Source organism: Zonotrichia leucophrys, chromosome 28, assembly GCF_028769735.1.
Source record: "Zonotrichia leucophrys gambelii isolate GWCS_2022_RI chromosome 28, RI_Zleu_2.0, whole genome shotgun sequence".
Classification (NCBI taxonomy): domain Eukaryota; kingdom Metazoa; phylum Chordata; class Aves; order Passeriformes; family Passerellidae; genus Zonotrichia; species Zonotrichia leucophrys.
Genome location: NC_088197.1, coordinates 5,579,774 through 5,602,589, shown reverse-complemented (window position 1 = coordinate 5,602,589; position 22,816 = coordinate 5,579,774). Strand labels below are relative to the sequence as shown.

Sequence of the window (22,816 nt, the reverse complement as noted above, 5' to 3'; positions counted from 1 at the left end):
TGCAATGGGAATTCCATGCCAGCACCTCCCCACCCTCGCAGAGAAATTTCTTCCCAAAATCCCACCTGGGTCCCCCTCTGACCCCGCAGCACTCAGGGGTGACACACAGAGGGCACCTCTGCCCGTGCAGGGGTTAATCCTCCCCTTCCCCATGGGGAAAATTCAGATTTTCTCCTCAGAAACCCCGAGCCCAGGCTTCTGGCAGCTTTTGGCAGCCTCCCCTCTCGTGCAAACCCCAAATGCTGCAAAAAGGAACAGCCCGGGCACGTTACCTGCACCCCAGGGCGGCCTCGCTGGGTGAAATTCAAACATTCCTGAGCTGGAAATGCAGCTGGAGCCTCCCCGGAGGGGCTGAATGCCAGCACTCATCTCCCTCTGCGCCCTCAAACACCACCCCAGGCCTCGGCACAGAGGGGGAAAAAGAACTTTGCATTTGCAGCTAAATAATTGCCAGCTCTGTGGGCAGGCCCAGATCAGCAGCCGGCTTACAAACATCGTTTACCCACATGGAAAATAACTTTCAGTGCAGTTTGCAAAGCGCTGGGACCCAAATGACCGAAAAATAAAATTTAAAAAAAGGATGAAATACATGAAAGGATGCATTCTGCTCGAGGTGCTCCTGATGTGGTGCGAGCCCTGGGACTTCAAAGGCTCCAGCTGGGCTGAGGGGCAGCCAGCACAGGCTGGGCTGGTGGCCTGCACAAACAACCCCAAAAAAAGGAGATTTTCATTTCTTAAGAAGCCATATAAACCAGTGTGAGCTAATTACAGGGGCCTGGGTGTGAAAGAGCAACTGCAAAGCCTCGGGGACGCGGCCAAAGGCTTTGATTTCCCTCTCCAGCTTGTAAAACCCTCTGAAAAGTTTTGCCCTGGCAGCGTTTCTGGTTCCAGGGATCCCAGAGCGGTGTGGGCTGGATAAAAAATCATCTGGGGGCAACTTCCACCAGCCCAGGCTGCTCCGAGCCCCTCCAGCCTGGCCTGGACAGCCAGGGTGGGAACTGCCACCCTCCTCTTCCTCCTCAGCCCGTCCCTGGAGCTCTGGGCCGATTTTGGGACAGGGGTGTGGGTGCAGCTCCAGCAGCAGCTGTTTCCCAGCAGAAAATCCCATTTTGGGCTCATTTTCTGGGGTTGGAGCCGTCAGAAACGTCCCTGCCCCACAAATAAAGGCTGGAGCTCCTCCCTGGAGCTGAGCTATCAAACAGAGAAGCGCCAAAAAGAAGAAATGCTTGTTCCTGGAGCTCAGAGAGGAGTTGGGAAGGAGAAAATGAGAGAAAACAAAAGTTGTGCAGGCTGTGGGATGCTGCTGAGCCCACTCAGCATCAGCATCAGCATCAGCATCAGCATCAGCCTGCAGAGCTGACTCTGCTCAGAGCACCTGGGGGGAATGGCTGGGGGATATTCCTGTGCTCCCAGATATTTATTCCTGTGCTCCCAGATATTCCTGCGCTCCCAGATATTTATTCCTGCGCTCCCAGATATTCCTGTGCTCCCAGATATTTATTCCTGCGCTCCCAGATATTTATTCCTGTGCTCCCAGATATTCCTGTGCTCCCAGGATGTTGCCGTGATGTTTGATGAAAAATCCCTTCCGCAGGATTTCTCCTCCTGGCGAGATGGGAAGCTTCAGCTTCTCCATGTTTGGCTGCTTTGGAATGAGATTTGGAGAATTGTTCACCCAGCATGTGAATTGGTTTTAATTAATGGCCAATCACAGCCAGCTGTGTCAGAGTCTGGGTCTGTCATGGGTTTTTGTTATCACTCTTGTCTAAACTTCTGATGTCTCCTGTCTCTTTCTTTAGTATAGTTTTAGTATATAATTTTCTTTTAATAGAAAATAATATATTATAAATATAATAATATAATGCAATATTATATATACATTATATATATTATATATTATTATATATTTATATATTATACATATTTATTATATCAATATTTTATAGAAATATATATCTCTATATATGATATATGATATATGATATATATAAATATAATATATAATATATAATATATAATATATAATATATAATATATAAAAATATATAAATAATATTATACAGTATATATTATATATTTATTATATATCATATGAATATTGTATTAATATAATGTAATGTAATGTAATATGTCGTTATATAATATGTTATGTAATGTATAATTATATAAATATATAATTATGTGTTATGTATTATTAATTATAATATCTTCTATAATATTATATGCAATTATATATAATTATATTATATAATATATCATTATATATAATATAATATACAATATATATATTTATAATAATAAAATAAATCAGCCTTCTGAGAACCTGGAGCCAAATTCTCCTCTCTCACCTCGTCCTGGGGACCCCAACAGCACCACACCAATTATTAACCCCAATAAGAGGTGGAAGCCAGGGGAGCTCGGAGGGCAGAGGGGGCAGCTGAGCTCCCTGTCCTGCCCTGCCACCACCCCAGCCCGTGAATTCCTGCAGCCACATCCCCTTCTCCTGCTCCTCCGGCCTCCGGTGATGAAATCCCATTCATTTGTGCGAGCAACGGGAAGATTTATTGTAAATAAAGTTCTGCACATTACACAACTGGCTAAAAATCATAATTAGAGCTGCACTGGGGAACATGTTTTATTTATCCTGACAGCAGTCTGGCTCCAATGATCCCGCTGTGATGAATGTCCCGCAAGTTTGTGGAGTTTCAGCAGCTCCAGCCCTTATCACAGGGCTGGGAGGGGGAATTTCTGCCTCCCACAGCAGCATCCCCACCAGCACCGGGCTGACTGGGAGCTGCTGGGAGCCGAACCACAGACTCTGACATTTTCCACGGCTGCCCCAACCCTTGTGGGGTTTGAGCGAATTCCCGGGGCTGGGGGCAGCCAGGGGGCCGTGACACCAATAATGGGATGCAGACATCCCCATCCCTCCTCTCTGCGCCCTGCCAGGGCTCCCAGCGCTGCCTGCACGGCTTCAAGCACAGTGTCAGGCCCATAAAACATGAGAGGAGACAGGAATGGTTATCCCAGGCCTGACAGCAGCCTCTGCAGGGACACGGGGGCTCTGTGCTGACGATGCTCCGGCTTCTCCTGCTCCCCATCTGCTCAGGGGCACTTCCAAACTCACCCAACTCACCCTCAGGGTTTTTATGGCTGCCCCCAGGCCCACAAACGGCTCTGAGTGCAATCAAACATTTATCTGGCTTTGCTCATTCCTCGGGAAAAGAGGAGCCCAATCCACCTCCCTTCCATGTGGGGCATCCTGGGAGGTGTTTCCACACAATCCCACCTGTATTTATGGGAAAATCCTGGCATCCACACAATCCCACCTGTATTTATGGGAAAATCCTGGCATCCACACAATCCCACCTGTATTTATGGGAAAATCCTCCTGGAATCTCCATTACTGAATGCACCAAAAGCACCAAACCCATTTAGTGTCAGAGTATCAGAGAGGCTGTGCCCAGCCCAGAGCCACAACTGCACAAGGGTCAAGCAAAATTTATGATCCAAAATATTTATGGTCCACAAATATTTGAGTCTCTGCTAAATTTAGAGCGGCCAGAAGATTTCCAGCTCTTTTGATGAGAAATAATTATTTACTCTGCTATAAAAAGAACATTCCAGCACCAAAGAGCTGCAGAGCTCTGATCCAGAGACCTCCAGACTCTTTCCCAGCTCCAGCTCTGGAAGCTGGAAGGAACAGGAATGGCAATGCCAGGCTGGCTTTGCTTCATGGCAGGCAACTGTTTAATAAATAGAATTGCAGAAGGGCATTGTGCATCCTCCTGCGTGCCAAACAACATTTCCAACAGGAAGGAATACCTGGATTAGGTTTATTTTTGCAAGGCTGTCCTTAAAAGTGAGACCAAACAGGCTTTTCCACGTTTTCCAAGGATGTTCCTCTTTCCCCCCAGCACACACACACCTACCGGAGAAGCCTGAAGGGAAAAATAAAATAAATAAAGTTTGGTTTCCTCAGGAAGAGATGCCAGGGATGGGCTGCACATGGATCCCTGGGATGGGAACCACAGCTGCACATCCAGAAAATCTCAGCGGTTCCAGAGCACCCAAACCATGCACTGCTGCCCCAGGAATCAGGGAACAGTTCAACTAAAACAGGAACATTTAAATGCTGCAGAATTGTGGAATTCAGTACTGCAAACCAGCACAGGGGAAATTCTGCATGGCTTTTGTCTGAAATTCAGAATGCCAGCACCCTCCATCCCACCCAGAGGGGCTCTGATCCCCTGGATTCCAGAAAAATCCCTGAGCTGTGGAGCTCACGCCTCACACAGACCCCTCCAGGACCCATCAGCACAGCAGACATTACCAGTTGTCACTAAAGGTTGCAGCCCAGGATTTATTTCAGAGCAGAATGCAACAGCTTCTCCGCAAAAGGAGACCGCGTGCATCCAAATCAAGCTGACACAGATACAAAACAAAGCCCTTGGAAACAGAATTCCTGATAAAAGCAGAGGTTTTCGCAATTCATTCATCAAATTAAATAAGGAAAATGGCTTGGAGGAAAGTTCAGGAAGCGTTCTGTGCAGTGAAGATTTTACAAAAATGGCAGAGCCATCACAAACCAACCTCTCAATTGAAAATACCACCACAACAACAAAACCACGTTCCACTGGGGCTCCCATCCTTTGGGGACGCCAAGCAGCTCCTCCACGTGGCAGGGAAGAAAACCTTGCAGCTGCTGAGGGAGTAGCACCCACCTCCTTTGCTGGAGGAAGAGTTGGGAAAGGTGAAAACCCTGACCCAGAATCTGCGGGAGCTCTTGGCTTCGCTGACTGCAGAGCTCTTATTGCCAGGACAGCCAAATTTTTGGCACTTCTAAACCCAAATAATCACGCTGTTTATATATAATCAAGCTTTCACCATGGCTTTAGTGCTGCAAACCCCAATTAAGGGAGAATTTCTGCACTAGAGGAGCTGGAGGGGGCGAGGAGCTGCAGCGTGATCCGAGCAGTGAAGACCAGAGGTGTGCAGGGATAAATATTCCCTTTTTCAGGAAGGGGAAAAAAAAGGAAAAGTCACCTTTGAAAAACAGGGATCTGCCTTCCCAATCCAAGCACCTGAGCTCCTGTAGCTCCCACTGTCCTTTTATTGCTTCTGGAGGTCAGTGTGTTACACAGGTTTTGGTTCTGTTTTGTTTTTTTTTGTTTGCTAAAAAACCACCAAAGCGTCGCGCGATGATTTTTTTATTTTTGGAGCTATTGATAAAAAACCCTCACCTGATCTCTTGGAAACAAGACCCCAGTGCTGAGTGACTCCTGAGCTGCCAATGTTTGCAGTGCATTAAAAATACGAAAAGTTGGCAAAACGCTCCCCCCACCACAAAAATGGCTGAGAGAGGAGAGAAAAGCTTTTCCCAGCTGGAACATCTGTTCAGCCTGCCTGGCTGGCAAGCGCTGCTGCTGGAGCCGGCTCGCCAGGAGGAGCAGGGACATTCTGAGCTGTCCTGTCCTTCCCCGTCCCCCAGAGCCCCCCGAGTCACCTCTGGCTCGTCACCTGCGGGAGGATGACGGGGGCGCAGGCGATGCCAGCAAACGACTCTGGGAAGTGCAAGTCCCTCTCCCACTCGTCCGTCTCCGTGTTGTAGACCTGCACGATGCTGGTGACGTTGTTGAGGTGCCAGTTGTAGCCGCCCACGATGTAAATCTTCTTGTCCAGGAGGCAGCAGCCGGCCTCCGACTGCCCCGCGCGCATGGGGCTCACCGTGGTCCACTGGTCCGTCTCGGGCACGTAATACTCCACGGCCAGGACGTCGAAGCAGCGATCCACGTGGTCCATGCGTCCCCCCAGGGCGTAGATCCTGCTGTTGGCGCTGACCATGGCGTGCAGCACCCGCGGCTCGTTCATGGGCGTCTTGAACTCCCACTGGTCGGCGGCGGGGTCGTAGCAGTGCAGCGCCTTCTTGTCCTCCACGGAGATGCCGTAGCCCCCCGAGATGTAGAGCCTGTCCCCCGCGGTGGCGCCGGCGTGGCCCCACGTCCTGCGCTTCAGGGAGCACACGTAGGTCCACTCGTTGTCCTTGGGGCAGTACTTCTCCACCGAGGCCAGGCTGCCCGAGCGGTTGCGGCCGCCCGTGGCGTACACCATGCCGCGCAGCACGTTGAGCTGGAACTGGATCCTGCTCTCCTGCATGGCCTGGATGCGCAGCCACTGGTTCAGGTGGGGGTCGTAGCGGTAGGAGACGTCGACGGCGCCCTCCCCGCTGCGGTACTGCAGCTGCTGCCCGCCCACCAGGTACACGAAGTTGTCGAGCACGGCCACGCACGAGTGGCTGCTGCCCACCTCCATGGCGGTGAGCTCGCGGAACTGGCGCCCGGCGGCGTCGGGCAGGCAGAACACCTTGGGGCTGACGGTGCGGTCGTTGTCGGTGTAGGGCGTGCCGCCGAAGGTGACGAGGGACAGCACGTCCGAGCGGATGGCCGTGCGCGGCGACTGCATCTCGTGCTGCCGGAAGGGCAGGATCTGGTAGTTGAAGGCCTCCAGCAGGTACTGGCGGCACAGCACGTCCTCCACCATGATGTCCAGCGTCTGCACGCTGTCCACCAGCTCCGAGGACTTCATGAGCGGGAAGCGGATGTGGCAGAGCACGCGGCTGGCGCTGGCGCGGCGCGCGGGGTCGAACTGCAGCCAGCGCACGGCGGCGCGGAACAGCTCGATCTCGCTGCAGCTCTTGAGCTTGTTGCTCTGCAGGAAGAACACCAGGCGCTCCAGGGGCAGGTGCAGGAAATCCTCCTCCTCGGAGATCTGCAGGAAGTGCCTGAAGGTGAAGGCGTCCACGGACTCCTTGAGGGAGGCCAGGCTGAAGGTGGTGGCCATCTGGCCGATGTTGAGGCACGTCTCCACGCTCATGGCCGACTTGAGGAACTCCTCGCACAGCTCCACCACCGGCACCATCTGCAGGAAGACGGCGGCTCCCAGCACGTCCTGGATGCAGTCGAGGTCCAGCGTGACCTCGGCGCTGTAGGCGAAGTCGATGATGTGCTTCAGGCCCCTGGCAGACACGCCCTTGAGCTCGATCACGTCCTGGCTGGCTTCTCTCATGCCGCCCGTGAACATGGCCCTGCAGGTCAGCAACACAAACAGAAACCCCCCCCTGCTTCAGCAAGAGATGCAGCACCTCGGAACTGGGTTTTATTTAACACTCTGACTCTCTCGGGGCGGGGAAGGGGGGAATAAATCAAGGCTAAATCTCTACGAGCCAGGAGAAATGAGAGTGTGCAATGACTTACATAAGGCTTGCATAAACAGTGCACTGAGGAGGAATATTCAGCAACTGGAGAAGTTTTTCAATCCCACTGGCAGCAGGAATAGGAGCAGACCACAGGACCAAGCTCCAGAATGAGGCAGAGCTGCCAAAGCAGGGAGTGAACAATTCTGGACACCAATGAATCCATGATATCCAACCAAAAAGGATCCCAGGGGATGTACACCAGCAGACTGGGAGCCGTACCCTGAAGGGTTTTAGGCGGTTTTAGGTTTAGGATTTGGGGGCACAAGGAGGGAACACACCTGTGGTGGGAGCTCAGTGACTCCTGGCAGCAAAGCCTTTAGGCCCTGTTATCCTTTACCTCACAGGCAACTACGAAACGGCTCAAAAATTGCAGGTGCAGCACATCTCAGGAACAGCTTTGGTCTTCCAGCAGAACCTCCCCTGCAAGGCTCCCTCCCAAGGCCTGGAAAAATGGGAGCTGCAGGCCGGGCAGCAGGGGGCTGACAGGCAATTAAACACAAATGGGGGGAAAAGGCTCAGTTACAGCACAGCTGCGAGCACAGCGCCAGCCCCGGCCAGCAGAGCTCAGGCCCTGGATCTCCTCCTTGGGAGGCTCCCCAGTTGCACAGGAAGCACATTCCACACCGAGGCCTGGAGGCTGCAGCTCCCAGCGCCGGGGCGGGACGGGGCCGGGGCTGCACCTGTGGGCTTTGGGCCCTTTCTGGCATTGGGGCCATTCCCAGCCCGTTCCTGAGGGCTTTGCTGCCCAGCGGTGGCTGGGGGTGAAGGTTTGCACCCCGTGGTGCTCAAGGAGCAGAGGCAGAGCAGCTGTGGGTCAGGCAAAGCCAGAGCAGGGGACACGGAGTGACACGGAGTGACAGCGGTGACGTGGAGTGTCACCGCTCCCTGCCACTGCACACACGTCCCGGCAATCCACGAAATGCCACACAAAAAGGTCTCAAACCTGCACTTTTTGGGTTGTTTTTTTCCACCTGCTCTTTTCCATGGGAAAGGTAAACCCGTGGTGTCACCAGAGCCGCCTGTGCCGACTCCAAGGTGAGAGTCAGCCCCAAAAAATGCTGAGCAGACCCTGCCTCGACACGGGAATAAAGGAATATCTTGGGAACGCTGTCAAAAGACAGGAGTTCCAAGTTTCCTGTCCAAACCAGGCTAGAAAACCTGCTGCCTTCCAGCATAAACCCAAGAAATCCTAAATGACCTAAATGAGGAAATATCTGCCTGTGAGATCAGCCTGCTGTAACCCAGTGACCAGGAACGCTGTTCCCAATTATTTGTCCGTGCAGCCGATGAGAGCATTGTGCAGAAATCCCAGCACATCCCCTGTCCCAGCCCTGATCCCTCGCCCCAGAGGACACCCAGCCACGTGTGTGCTCCTGCACCAGCTGAGCAGGGAGAGGAAAGCGAGGAAAGCCTCCACCGAGCCTTCATTGTTGCCATGCTGAAGACAAATCATCAACTAGAATGCAATTCCCTTCAAAAGTGTTATGGTTCTAAAATGCTGATTATATAAATGCCTCAATTTCACTCTTCTCCCTCCCCCTTCCCACAGAAAAAAAACCCACAGAGTGTTTTCAAAACCTGGATTATTCTGCTGTTGTTCCCCAGGACAACTTTCCTGAGCACCTCTGAAGGTTCTGAGCAGGAACCCACTCAGCAATGAGACTCTGACAGTGGAACCACCCTGGCAGGGAGGAACAAACAGTGCCATTGCCAACCCAGAGCAGCTCCAGGGTTAATGGTGAGTCCTCAGTTTGGAGCCCCCATCCCTGGAGGTGTCCCAGGAACTCCTGGACGTGGCACTCGGTGCTCTGGGCTGGTGACAAGGTTGAACTCGATGCCCTTGGAGATCTTTTCCAACCTCACAATCACAATTCTGTGATTCTGTGACAGAGGCAAGATGGATGAAACTCCTATTTTCACTCAGGACTGAATTCCCTGCCCTGCAATTGGCTCCCTCTGCATTAATTTGGCTGCAGAACTCCTCGCAGTGCTTTGGTTTTCAGCCCACTCCAGCTGGGACAATTCTCCCAGACCTTCTGGGCCCACCCTTGGTGCTCTCAGCCCCACAGACAGAGCAGAGGTGGAACAGAGAACAGGAGGATGGGGTGCCTCATTTTGGAGCCTCACTGCCACTTCCAAACCAGCTCAACAGCAAAAGCAGCACCAACACCTGCCCAGGTGGGCTCCAAACCTGAGCTGGGGCTCCTGCCTTGGCCCAGCAGCTGCAGCTGAACAAACCTGAGTGAGGAGGGATTGCTCCTGAACCTCCACCTGCCTGCAGGACATCCACGGAGCAAACCAAACCTCCCAAGGCTTCTGCAGGGCGGGACTTTGGGATGTGGTGGGGAGGCTGGGGTGGGAAGGATGGGGAGACAGCAAACCCACGGGAAAGGTGGAAGTGCCTGCTTCCCTATGGGGTTCTCACCTGAAATAGTCACTGCAGGCAGCCAAGACAACTTTATGAACCTGAAACACTTCATTATTTATAGTGAGGATGACATCAAGCAGCTGAGCCTGGGCTCGGAGCGAGGCCAGTCCCTGCAGCAGCGTGGTGCTGTGGCCAGGAGCAGAGAACGTGCATTTCAGGGTGCTGTTCTTGTCAGCCATGCTAAAAACAGAACAAGAGAGACAGCCTGGTTTGAGATGAGCACAGAATGTCACACACCCACCCAGCCAGATGGGGACACAGCAGCTGGCACCAGCTGGAAGGCAAACTCCCACCTCAGAGCCACCCAGGGAACACCTCGAGCTCCCTTCTCCCGGCACAAAACACTTGGCACGATTGGCACACATGCTCTGGCACTGATTGGCACACGTGGGGCTGCAGACAGCACCCAGACATCTCCTGGGGCCACAGCCTCCAGGGAACATTGGTGTCTCCAGCAGAGCCCACCCTGACCTGCACTCCAACCACAGCCCCCAGCCACAGCTGCTGCTCCTGCTCAGCACCTTCCCTGGGGCAGCTGCTGCATTCCTGCTCCTGCCTGCCCCATCTGCCCCCCAGGAGAGGAGCAAAGAGCAGAATATTGCACGGCACTGGCTGCCCTGAGCCACGGCAGCCGCTGGAGCTGTTGGTCAGCAGTGTCAGCACCTCCCTGCTCTCCCCAGGGCCTCTGACACCGCTCCCCACGGCACCCCGGGCCCTGCCTGCCCTCACAGGCCCTTGGCAGGGCAGCAGCAGAGCCCTGTTCCAGGGCAGCACCCTGGGGTGCTCTGCAGAGAACCCCAGCAGCCTCTGCAAGGTGCCCTGAGCCGCTCCTGGGGAACCCCAAACTCATCTGGAGAATTTAACCCAGCTCTGGCCGACTCTTCAGGATCACCGGGGAGAAAACACAGGGATCAATGTTCAGGATGGGGCTGATGGTTCCAGGAGCATCCTGCTGCTTGGTCCCTGCCTTTTTGAGGAACCTTTTATGGAAAACGTGACCTCAAAACAATCCCAAGGAGATTATCCCGAGTCTGGGAAGGTGTGTGAGCTGCTCCAAATCCACAGTGCGCTTAGGACTGCACTTAGAGGGAATTATCATCACTATTATTATTATTATTATTATTATTTAGGTGGAATCAAGCAAGGGAGCCAAAAAGGAGCAGGCAGGGTTGAGTAATCCCAGGGTTTGCTCCAACCCTCCTCCCTAAGAACAACAACAGCCACACACAATGGACCAAACGCGCCGGCGAGGTCAGGCAAGAGTCAGGGAGATGGGATAACAAAAAAGGGGATGTAAACAATCCTCAAACAATGAGGGACAGGGGACAGGGCTGCTCCTATCGGGTTGCAATTTCCTGCAAGCTTTAGGGAGAGGGGAAATCTGGGATGTCCATCAGAGCTCTGGAGCTCAAAGCAAACCTTGGCAGGCTGGAGCAAGCTCCTCAGGCTTGGGAATGCTCCTCAAAACCCATGGGAGCTCCTGCAGGGATGGCTGGGGGTGCCCAGCTGGGGTGGGGTGGTCTGAAATGCCCTCCCTAAAATCCAAGCGCTCCAAAGAGCCCCAGAGCAGAGCGTGGGGCGCTCCTGGCTGGAATAAAAGGGATTAGCACAAAGGCAGCTGCTGACAGGACCTTTATCCGCACTCCGCAAGCCAAGAAATGTCTGTCCCGAGGAAAAGGGAGGGAAGAGGTTGGAGGGATTCTCTGCACGTCAAATCCCTTCCCTCTCCTGGCTGGAAGCTGGGCTTGCTGGGCAGGGAGGAGGAAAGGTCCACGAGCAGCGCAAAAGCCACAGCTCCAGGCTGGACAGGTAAAATCCACAGGGACGGATCCAGCAGGAGCCCAAATTCCGGAGTTTGTGTGACTCTGTCACACTCCATCTCTGCAGGAATCTCCTCATGGGAATTCTCCTCAAGTCTTTTTTTTTGGTACTGATTTCAAACATTCCCCTTCCCAGCCTTGGGGTTCATCCCCATGGGAATGCTGTCTCTGGATCCACAGGCAGCACAGGTTCAAACAACCAGCGTCACCTGCACAAATATTCCTCTTTTTTCCTTTTCCTCAATTCGCTTTTACAGGATTAGCTCAGGGCGGGCTGGCCCATCTGTGTGGCATTAAGGTGTTTGGATGTGGCATTCATTTCAACAGGTAATGGAACAGCCACTCCAGGAAAAACTCTGTGTTCTTGTCCTTTTGTCTATTTACAGGGATAGAATAAAAGGATCCAATGATTACACAATACCCTGAAGGAGGGGGAAAAAAAAAAAAAGTAAAACAAAAGAAAAGCATCACTAATGTCCAGAAAAAAAAAAAAAAAAAACAGAAGGATTTTAAGGAGGAAAAAAAACCAAAATAATTTTAAGGAGGAAAAAAAAAAAAGCTGGAAACAAAACAAAGTCCACACAAAGCATGAGAAATCAAGAAATCAAGTAAGGGATTTCTGGAAAACAAAGGGGGAGGAGGAGAGGTGAGGGAACAGCACCAAGCCGTGTTTGCTCTGCGGGCAGAAAAAAGGGATTTGTGATAAGAGCAGGCTTGGCCGGGCACGGGAGCACGCCTGAATCCACGGCCTTGGCAGCACTGGCAATGGAGGAAGAAGAGGAGCAGCAGTTGGATGCCAGAGAGGGAAAAATAAATCTATAAAAGCCCGGAGCACAAAAGGAAGCCTTGAACATGTGAGAGCGCCTTTGTGAGGCTGTCGCTATCTCATCCCAGATCTCCAAATGCCGTGTACTTGTTGCTTAACAATTTGTTACAGCAGGAACAGCCTGGAAGACAAAACTTGGGAAGAGTTTTGTCTCCTCCTCCTCCTCCTCGCAGCGCAGAACGTGCCCCGGGAGATAAAAGCCTTTCAGCACAACGGGGAGAAAGTGTTTATTCTGCTGCTTCCCCTTCCTCGGAGGCAGGGATGGGGAGCTTCTGGAATTTTCCTGGGGATGCTCAAAAAGCTGGAGTTTCACGGGGGTTTCAATGGGACAGGCGTGGGGCTGCAGCCGAATTTCTGGGCTGGAGAAACGCAGGACACAAAAATCACACCCACGCCAACATCCCACTGTGGGCACCCCAGCAGCCACGGCAGAGATCCCAACACCCTGCCACCAGCAGGCCCTCACGTGGCCCTGTGGGCACAAAGGTGGCTTTGCACAACAGGATTGCCACTTTCCATATGGAAACAGCTGTCAAAGGCAGCTTTATACCCATGGCACGCACGGCGGGGGCGGCTGGAATCCCACAGCACAGAGCCAGGAGGGTGATGCCTTCTGGGCAGCAGCCTCAGAGCTCTGGGAACATCCCCGGGACATAGCTGGGACATCTCTGTGACACCTCTGGGACATCTCTGTGACATCCATGGGATATAGCTGGAACATCCCTGTGACATCCCTGTGACACCCCTGTGACATCCCTGTGACATATCTGTGACTTCTCTGTGACATCCCTGGGACATCCATGGGATACAGCTGGAACATCCCTGGGACACCCCTGGGACACCCCTGGGACATCTCTGTGACATCCGTGTGACATCTCTGTGACATCCTTGTGACATCCCTGGGACACCTCTGAAACATCCCTGGGAACATCCCTGTGACATCCCTGGACCATCCCTGGAACATCCCTATGACATCCCTGTGACATCCCTGTGACATCCATGGGACATCCATGGGAACATCCCTGGGACATCCCTGGGACATCCCTGGGACATCCCTGTGACACCCCAGGACCATCCCTGGGACACCCCAGGACCATCCCTGGTGCCCCAGCTGCAGCCAGGGAGCAATAACGGCATTGAGGATTTGTCTGAAGCCAGATTGCTCCCGATGCTCTGCGGTTTCAGCGTGGGGAACCAAGCCCAGGCTGAACCCTGGCGTGGGGAGGGCGTGGAGGTCTCAGAGAGGGCTGAGGTTCCAGTGCTGCCAGGCAGGGAAAGCAAAAAGGGCCAGAAATGCTGCTGATCCTGCTGCTGCTGCACCCAGAGAGAGCCCTCAGCCATGGCTTGGGCTCTGCTGCATTTCACAGCAAGGAACGCTCAGGGTTTGACCAAACCCAGCTGCAGAGAGGGGGCACCTGGACACCCCAAAGGAGGCACTTGGACACCAAAGAGCCTCACCAGAGGCCAGAGAGTACCTGGACACCCCAAAAGAGGCACCTGGACACCCCAGAGGCCCCAAAAGAGGCACCTGCACACCCCAGAGGCCCCAGAGAAGTCACCTGGACACCCCAAAAGAGGCACCTGCACACCCCAGAGCCTCTGAGGAGGCACCTGGACACCCCAAAGGAGGCACCTGCACACCCCAGAGGCTCTGAGGAGGCACCTGGACACCCCAAAAGAGGCACCTGCACACCAGAGGAGACACCTGCACACCCCAAAGAGGCACCTGGACACCCCATAAGAGGCACCTGCACACCCCAGGGGCCAGAGAGTCACCTGCACACCCCAAAAGAGGCACCTGCACACCCCAAAGGAGGCACCTGCACACCGCAGAGGCCCCAAAGGAGGCACCTGGACACCCCAAAAGAGGCACCTGAACACCCCAGAGTCTCTGAGGAGGCACCTGGACACCCCAAAAGAGGCACCTGCACACCCCAGAGGCCCCAAAAGAGGCACCTGCACACCGCAGAGGCCCCAGAGGCCGAGATGCTGATGCCACCCCTCCAGGACCAGCTCAGGCACAAAGCACAGCCCAAGAACAGCGGCCCTGGCGCTGCCTCCTCCGTTCCCCACGGCGTCACGTGGCAGCCAGGATGCCTTCCGAGCTAATGAATCATTTTTACCAAATCTGTCCTGATGATTAAAAACATCAAAGCTGGAATTAAAGGCTTACCAAGCATGAGTTCATATTTCAGCATGTTTGCAACCACTGCACAAGCACAAGTGGAGAGAATTAGAGCAGGACAGATTGTAACATTTCAGTGATTGAATTAAGGGGGAAAAATCTGCCTTGTCGTGTTCCTCCTCTCCTTTTACAACACGGAAGGAGGGGCACTTTGGTGCTCTCCATCCCAGCTCAGCATCCCCACGTTTCCCCACTCTCTGGGCAGGTGGTGCCGGGTAATTTTTCATCCAGCAGAAACGGGAGGGGGCTTGGCAGGATTCCTGAGCAGGGCAAACTTCCAAGAGCCAAACTCCTCCAGAAACGCCAGCTCCAGAGGTGGGACCCTGCAGGGAAGGGGGGAAAGCAGCACAACGGGTGGGAAAGCACCAGGAATGGAGTGGGCACAGCTTTTCCAAGGCTGAGCAAAAAGGGATGGGCTTGCAGAATAGCCAGCCAGGCACCTGCAAGGGATTTTTTGTGGTGAGAGAGGCAGAACTCCCATAAAGCTGGAGAGTAACTTTATTTAGAACATAAGGTATGAATATTAAGGACCTTCTTTAGGAACCTTTGACAGGCAGCATTATAGATATTTTAATAATGCAAATCATTTAATGCCTTTAGTTTCATGCCTAAGTAAAAAAAACACATTTAGATTCTGATTTTTAAACTACAATTAAGACACTTAAAATCAAAACAAAAGTCAAACTCCCTCAGATAAGTCACTGGTAGCCATGGTGACTGTAATATTTCAGATCCTGAGGCTTTATATCACATGCCCAAACGATGAAAATGAGTTTTCAGCACTTCACACTCACAAATGCTACGTTGGGGCAGAAAGGCTGAGCCCTTCACTGCGGATTTGCTGCCTCCCAGACTCTCATTTGGGATTTTGGGGGAATATTCCTGTGGCCTTTGCATCCCTCTAAGACACAGCAAGGAGTTTCCTTGGGAGTTTGGGGGCAAGGAAGATGAGGCACAAAATTCCTGCCCTGTTAACCTGCTCCTGCTCCCAACAGCACTCACAGCGATTCCTGGCCAAATCAGAAAGCCACAATAAGCACTGAATGATCAGCAACTAATTAAATATTAACACTCTGATTGAAGGGGATGCTTTCCAGCGAAACCAAATCATCCTCAAGAAAGATATGGGCGCAAAAAAAAAAAAAGTGTTTAATCGATTTCTTTGTTCCCTTTTCCAACTCCTTCCCTTAATTTCTCCCATTTCCCTCCTCTGCCTCCACTCATTTTCCACTCCTGACACCATCTCTTTCATCAAAGTAATAAATAAAAGGAGAGAGCCTGAGACTAATATCGCTGTTTAAAAGTGACTGGCAATTTGCAGGGCTCAAATGAAGAGCTTACAAATGGGGCCGGGTTTCAGGAGTGAAACTTTGTGTGAAAATAATGGACCCATGGAAAACGCCCCAAGTGCAACGGGAAAATTAGAAAAGTCTCCAGCCTCCAAATTTCAGGGAATTTATTGTTTGGCAAAGGGAGAGCAAAGAAACATTCACTGTTTAAGACAGAAAAAGGACAAAGCCCAGCGAACAAAGCTGTTTTTAGTTCTGTTTCAGGCTCTAAAGGCTGGTGCCCCTCCAGCAGCCGGACTGGTCAGCCCTGGCATGGGGCTGGGCACTGCTGTGCCCACACTGACCACTGCAGGCCAGCCCAGGCCTGGCCCAGCTCCGTGCAAACAGCAATTCAAGCTGGATTTCACAGAAACCAGGAGGCACCTGGCTCATTGTCCAGTGCTTTCTGCCTCAGGTCCTGCAGACCCCCTGATCTCTTTATCTGCATCCCATTTCCCCCAGGCTGCAACCAAGGACACCCTGGAGCCCAGAGGTAAAGCTGCAGGAAGCTTTCCCATTTATTTATTCGTTAAATATTATTTTTTATGTCCTTAGAAGTCGGAGACATTTCCAAAATCTCTGTTTTTCTTTTCTTCCGCGCCGGGCTCGCTCGGGGCCCTGCAGACACACACGAATTTTACTCTGCTCCCAGGCATCAATCAGGAGGTTGTTTGCAAGCCAAAGGAGGTGGGATTTTGCTTTCTGCACTAATAAAACTGGATGGCTGTCAAAAAGCTGGCTGGCCTGGTAAAACAGAGCAGCGAAAAAGTGGAGGGTGAAAGATGGGAACGTGTTCAACTCTGCCCTGCCCGGGGTTCCAACGTGAGCTATGGGCAGGACATGCCGTACCCAGGAAAAATTGGTGGGGGAAGAAAAATAGCCATAAAAAAAACCCAGAATGAGATTTTTTAATGTTTCTGTCACAGAGCCAGAGGCATCTTGGTGCTGGTGCAGTTTGGTGCTGGTCCAGAAGCCAGAAGGAGCAGAGGACTCTCGGGTGAGAGGTGCACGAGCCCAGGTTTGCACACCAGGGCTTGGAGGGGCAAAAACGTCACAGTGAGATTAATGACAAGGATTTGCCATTGCTCCTTTTTCAATTTAGAGCTACCACAGAGGGTTTGTCCTGTACTGAGCTTTTCCTGTGTCCTGCCCAAAGCTGGTGACAGCAGAGAGGTGGCATCTGGAGAGGTGGCATCTGGAGAGGTGGCATCTGGAGAGGTGGCACCCATCACCATCCATCCCTGCCCTGTCACCACCTCGATTGAAAATGAGAAGATGCTCCCCCACACCACAAACTTGATGATTATTTTTTGTCAGCCCCAAACCTGATCCCCCTGAGGCAGAACAAACAGAGCAAACACAAAATTCACCGGGAGCACGTCCACGCCAGTGACAGCAGGGACAGAGCCGGGCACTCAGGGACCCTCAGAGCGTGGAGTTCACATCCCATAAAATCCATGTACAGCCCCAAGCTGGGGCTGGTCACACACTCAATACTCCCTGGCAGTTGAACACTGCACATTTCCCCAACCTTGCAGAGCAAAAAGTGAAATTCGAGCTGTGCCACATCCGAAATAACCCAAAAATGCGAGCAGTGCCCGGCTGCTGGAGCAGCCCGAGGGAGCAGCGGGTGCTCCCGAGCCTCTCCCAGCAGTGCAAAGGCCGGGAGGCACCTAGTGGTGTCGGGAAGCACAGCAGAGCCACCAGGGCCACCCCGAAAGTGTCACCTGGGCCACGCAGGCGCTGCTGGAGCTGCCCTGGGGCTGTCCCAGTGCCACCCTGCCAGCTCCGGGAGCCCAAAATCTGCCAGGACCTGCCAGAGCTGATCCATGGCATGATGTCCACCCCAAAATCTGCCAGGACCTGCCACCTCTGAGAGCCCAAAATCTGCCAGGACCTGCCAGAGCTGATCCATGGCATGATGTCCACCCCAAAATCTGCCAGGACCTGACACCTCCGGGAACCCAAAACCTGCCAGGACCTGCCCGAGCTGATCCATGGCATGGTGTCCACCCCAAAATCTGCCAGGACCTGCCACCTCTGGGAGCCCAAAATCTGCCAGGACCTGCCACCTCTGGGAGCCCAAAATCTGCCAGGACCTGACACCTCTGGGAACCCAAAATCTGCCAGGACCTGCCAGAGCTGATCCATGGCATGATGTCCACCCCAAAATCTGCCAGGACCTGCCACCTCTGGGAGCCCAAAATCTGCCAGGACCTGACACCTCTGGGAACCCAAAATCTGCCAGGACCTGCCAGAGCTGATCCATGGCATGATGTCCACCCCAAAATCTGCCAGGACCTGACCCCTCCGGGAACCCAAAATCTGCCAGGACCTGCCACCTCTGGAACCCAAAATCTGCCAGGACCTGACACCTCTGGAGCCCAAAATCTGCCAGGACCTGACACCTCTGGGACCCAAAATCTGCCAGGACCTGACACCTCCAGGAGCCCAAAATCTGCCAGGACCTGCCAGAGCTGATCCATGGCATGATGTCCACCCCAAAATCTGCCAGGACCTGCCACCTCTGGGAGCCCAAAATCTGCCAGGACCTGCCAGAGCTGATCCATGGCATGATGTCCACCCCAAAATCTGCCAGGACCTGACACCTCTGGGAGCCCAAAATCTGCCAGGACCTGACACCTCTGGGAGCAAAACTGATCCATGGCATGGTGTCCATCCCAAAATCTGCCAGGACCTGACACCTCTGGGAACCCAAAATCTGCCAGGACCTGCCACCTCTGGGAACCCAAAATCTGCCAGGACCTGACACCTCTGGGAACCCAAAATCTGCCAGGACCTGCCACCTCTGGGAACCCAAAATCTGCCAGGACCTGACACCTCTGGGAACCCAAAATCTGCCAGGACCTGCCCGGGCTCTGCACAGCTCAGCCACCTCTGTGTCCCCTTCCCTGTGGGGACAGCCCGTGCCAGCTGTGCCAGCTGTGCCACAGCTCTGGCAGGGTCCCCAGTGCCAGGAGCCCACTCCCCCCTTTTCCCACAGCCCCATCCCACTCCACACCTGGGAGAAGTCAGGGAAGTTCCAGCTTTTCCAGAAACCCTGGGAGCAGAGTTCGTGCCAGGCTGTTTGTGCAGCAGGATGGCACACCCTGGGCAGTGTGGCAACAGGACAGGAGCAGGTACGTGCAGGGCAGGTGCTCTTCTCCCCTCCCTGCACCTCCACCCTCCACATGAGAGCCTGGCAGCAGCCAGGGAGCTCAGGCAAACCCAGCACAGAGTGATGGAGCAGCAGAGAGCAGCAGCAAACTGAGAGCCCCATTGCTCCCAGAAATGGAGGAATTGGTGTTTTCCAGCTCAAATCCACTTGCAGCCCATTCCTCTCCTGACCTGAACCCTCTGCACTCAGGTGTGTCCCCATCACAACATTGCTTTCTCTCCCAGCTCTGTCTTGCACAGGCTTTGTGCCACCCAGAACAGCTTTCCTTAAAGATCCCAAATTTCTGTGCAAACCCATCATTTCTTAATAAATGACAAAGTGGGAGAGACGCTTTAACCACGTCCTGCTGAGCGAGGCTCCTCCTCACAAAGCCAACAGCACTCAGAGGTAGGACAGGAACCTGTGGAGGGATGTGGAGCATCCCCCAAGTTTACTTTTGGTGTAAATAAAGCCCCCAGCTCAGGGCTCTCCCCACACTGCAGGAGCAGGCTGCAGTTATTTTTACAGTGATTCAGTTCGAGCATAAACATTTACACCACGTCTACCAGATCTAACAACTAAATCTGTCTGAAACTTGCCATGTGGCAGAGGATACATCATAGAAACCCCACAAAAACTCCAAAAGGGAAAAAATACCGAGGCTGATTGAAGGGTGAGGCTGTAGGAGATGACAGAACACCAAAGCAAGGCAGGCTCACAGCCTTTATCTTCCCCCTTTGGGGTTTCACTCCATCCCCATGGACATTCCTCTCCTTCCCAGCACTTTCTCAGAAGGAATAAAGTTTGGGAAGCTCAGGTCAGCACTCCTTGATGGGAACCCAGACATTGGTGACAAACCTTGCCTGCTCATCCTGGTTTTCACAGCAAACACTCCAGTGTGTCCTTCAAGGGATTTCTCCCAATTAATTCCTCAGCAGCTTGTCTGTACACCTCAATTAACTCCCATGGAAAGGCCTGCAAAGGGACATTCTCTCCAGCATTTTTCCCAGATTTTTGTGACCCTGCTTTGCACAACCCCACCTCACCAAGGCTGCAGCAACGATGGCTCCAGCACAGAAGCTTCTCCTGCTGAGGGTCCCAAAAGTTCCAAGTTTCCTCTCCCCAGTCCCTTGGAGTGAATTCTGCAGCCTGAAACTCTCCCTCTACATGATAGAGAGGGCTGGGAGTAAAATATGAAACCTAATTGTAAGTCATGAAATTCTACCCAAGGAGGAAGAGAGGGAAAGAAAACCACCCAAACCCCAAGTTTATTTCAAAACAGAAGATTGGGGCAATTCCCTTTTCAATGCCCAGGAGCGGCTTTATCAGCGTGTCCTTTTGTCCCCACGGCCCCGCGGAGCCCGCGGAGTGTGAATGGAAGGGCAGGATCCCAGCAGAGCAGCGAATTCAGGGAATTCTCCCGCTCGGGGCAGCTCCCGGGCCAGCGGTAGCAATTCCAAAGATGGAAATTCTGCCCGGGGCGCTGGAGCTGCAGTGCTCCATCCAAATGGCATGTGTGAAACAGCCCCGAGCCTCTGTCCTGCTGCTCAGGGAGCAGAGGAGAAGCGCAAAAAGCCACCAGTGGAAGCACCTAACAAGGAATCACTGCTGACAGGGAATGCCCTTGGGATCCTCCTCACGCTCCACAGCACATCCCAAGTCCTCCATCAGGTTTCTCCTCCTATTCCCCAATAAATCCACCTTCAAACAAGCAAAAAAAGCTTTAAACTGCCGGCCAACAAGAAGCAGGATCCAAACTTGAACCGGTTTTGCTTTAAAATTAACAAAGAAAATAAACATTCAGCGATAGGGAACATGACGGAGCTGCAGCTCGGGGGAATAAAACTGCTGCAGCTCCAGCCTGGGTGATTTATCACAGCCCTGAAACAAATTACTTCCATTTCTCACTGCTGCACACCCAGGGAACTCCCGAGTGCCAGGGGAGAAGTGCTACCAACACCTGGAGTGAGAAGTGCTGGGATTCCTGCCTGAGAAAGGAAAGGGAGGCGCAGAGGGATGAAATGAGATGCTGCAGGTGACAGCGCGGAGCTCCACAGAGCACAGATGGTTATTAGGGGAAAAAATAGAATAGATCTATAGGTGAGGATTCAGAGAGGCTTCTCCAGACTGAGCAATGCCTGGGAGAGCTTCCCCTCCACGGTGTGACACTCACGGGTGGGATTGCAGGAGGCAGCGCTGAGGATAAACCGGGCTTTGAGGGGATGTGACAGCCAGAGAGCAGCAGGGAAACATCCCTGGGACAGACAGCACAGCTGATCCAGACAGACAGACAGCTCAAGTGCCCCAGACAGACAGCACAGCTGATCCAGACAGACAGCAAAACCACCCCAGACAGACAGACAGCACAGCTGATCCAGACAGCACAACTGATCCAGACAGACAGCACAACTGCCCCAGACAGACAGACAGCACAACTGCCCCAGACAGACAGACAGCACAACTGATCCAGACAGACAGCACAACTGCCCCAGACAGACAGCACAACTGCCCCAGACAGACAGACAGCACAACTGCCCCAGACAGACAGCACAACTGCCCCAGACAGACAGCAAAACCACCCCAGACAGACAGACAGCACAACTGTCTCAGACAGACAGCACAACTGCCCGAGCGATGGTGAGGCAGGGAAACAAACCCCGGGAACAGAAACTCCTCCGTGAGCAGGTACCACCTGCACCACCCAGAGCATCACCCTGACAGGAACCACATCACCCCAACAGGTACCGCCTGCCCTGTGCCCCCTTCAAAGCCTGAGTAACCCTCCCAAAATCAGGGACTGGGGGTCTGCAGGCACAGCAGAAGGGATGGGGGGCAGCAGAATGGGCCTGAACAACCAAAACTTGGGTGTCTCTGGAAGTGCTACACCTGGGGCTTTGATAAACCCACAGAGCTGGTGGCTCCACAGAGCCGACCCAGGGTGGGACTCACTGGGGGGATTCCCTGTGGGATTCCCTATAGAATTCACACTATTTTCTACTTTAGAGCCTCCCCCCTCACACACCCCACGAGCAACAGCATCTCTGCTCATCACGGTCCCCGCTCAGGACAATCCCTGGCCTGGGTACACCGAGCACCGGGCACCGAGCACCGGGCACACCGAGCACAGGGCACACCGGGCACCGAGCACCAAGCACTGAGCACCAGGTACACCGAGCACCGGGCACCGGGCACCGAGCACCGGGCACTGAGCACCGGGCACTGAGCACCGGGCACACCGAGCACCGGGCACCGGGCACGGAGCACCGGGCACACCGAGCACCGGGCACACCGAGCACACCGGGCCGTGCTGCTGCCGCCCGCCAGCGCCCCCGGGCAGCGGCTCCCGGTGCGGCCCGGCCGGCGCTCGGTGAGGCCGGGCCCGGCGCCCCGCGGGCCGATGGGGCCCGGCCCCGCTGCCCGGCCTAGGCCGCGCCGGCCCCGCTCACCTGCTCGGCCGCTCCGCGCCGAACTCGGCCCCGCCGGACTCCGCCATCGCCGAGCGCCGCCGCCACAGCCGCCGGTGCCGCGGGGGAGGCGGCGGGGCCGCCGCGTTAAAGGCGCAGCAGCGGCGGGGACCGGGAGCCGCGGGCTCCGCTGCGAGCCCGCCGGGCCTGGCGCCGCCCCGCCGCCACCGCCACCGCCGTGTCACCGCCCCGCGGGAGAGCGGGGCTGGCACCGCTGCCGGGATGGGGACCGGGGCTGGTGCCTCGAACCGGGGCTGGGGAACCGGGGACTGGCACCTCAAACCGGGGGCTGGCACCTCTGCCCGGGGATGGGGACCGGGACTGGCACCTCTGCCCAGGGCTGGGAACCGGGA

General features: G+C 53.9%; 1 protein-coding gene across 1 annotated transcript; it reads right to left on the bottom strand.

Moving 5' to 3' along the window:
- Positions 1-3,982: 3,982 nt before the first annotated feature.
- KLHL26 (kelch like family member 26) lies at positions 3,983-22,598 on the bottom strand. The gene is made up of 3 exons (XM_064734503.1): positions 22,446-22,598; positions 9,681-9,863; positions 3,983-7,084 (listed from the first exon to the last, which is right to left on the bottom strand). The coding sequence occupies exons 1-3, from the start codon at positions 22,490-22,492 to the stop codon at positions 5,503-5,505; spliced, it is 1,812 nt and encodes a 603-aa protein (XP_064590573.1). The 5' UTR covers positions 22,493-22,598; the 3' UTR covers positions 3,983-5,502.
- Positions 22,599-22,816: the final 218 nt, after the last annotated feature.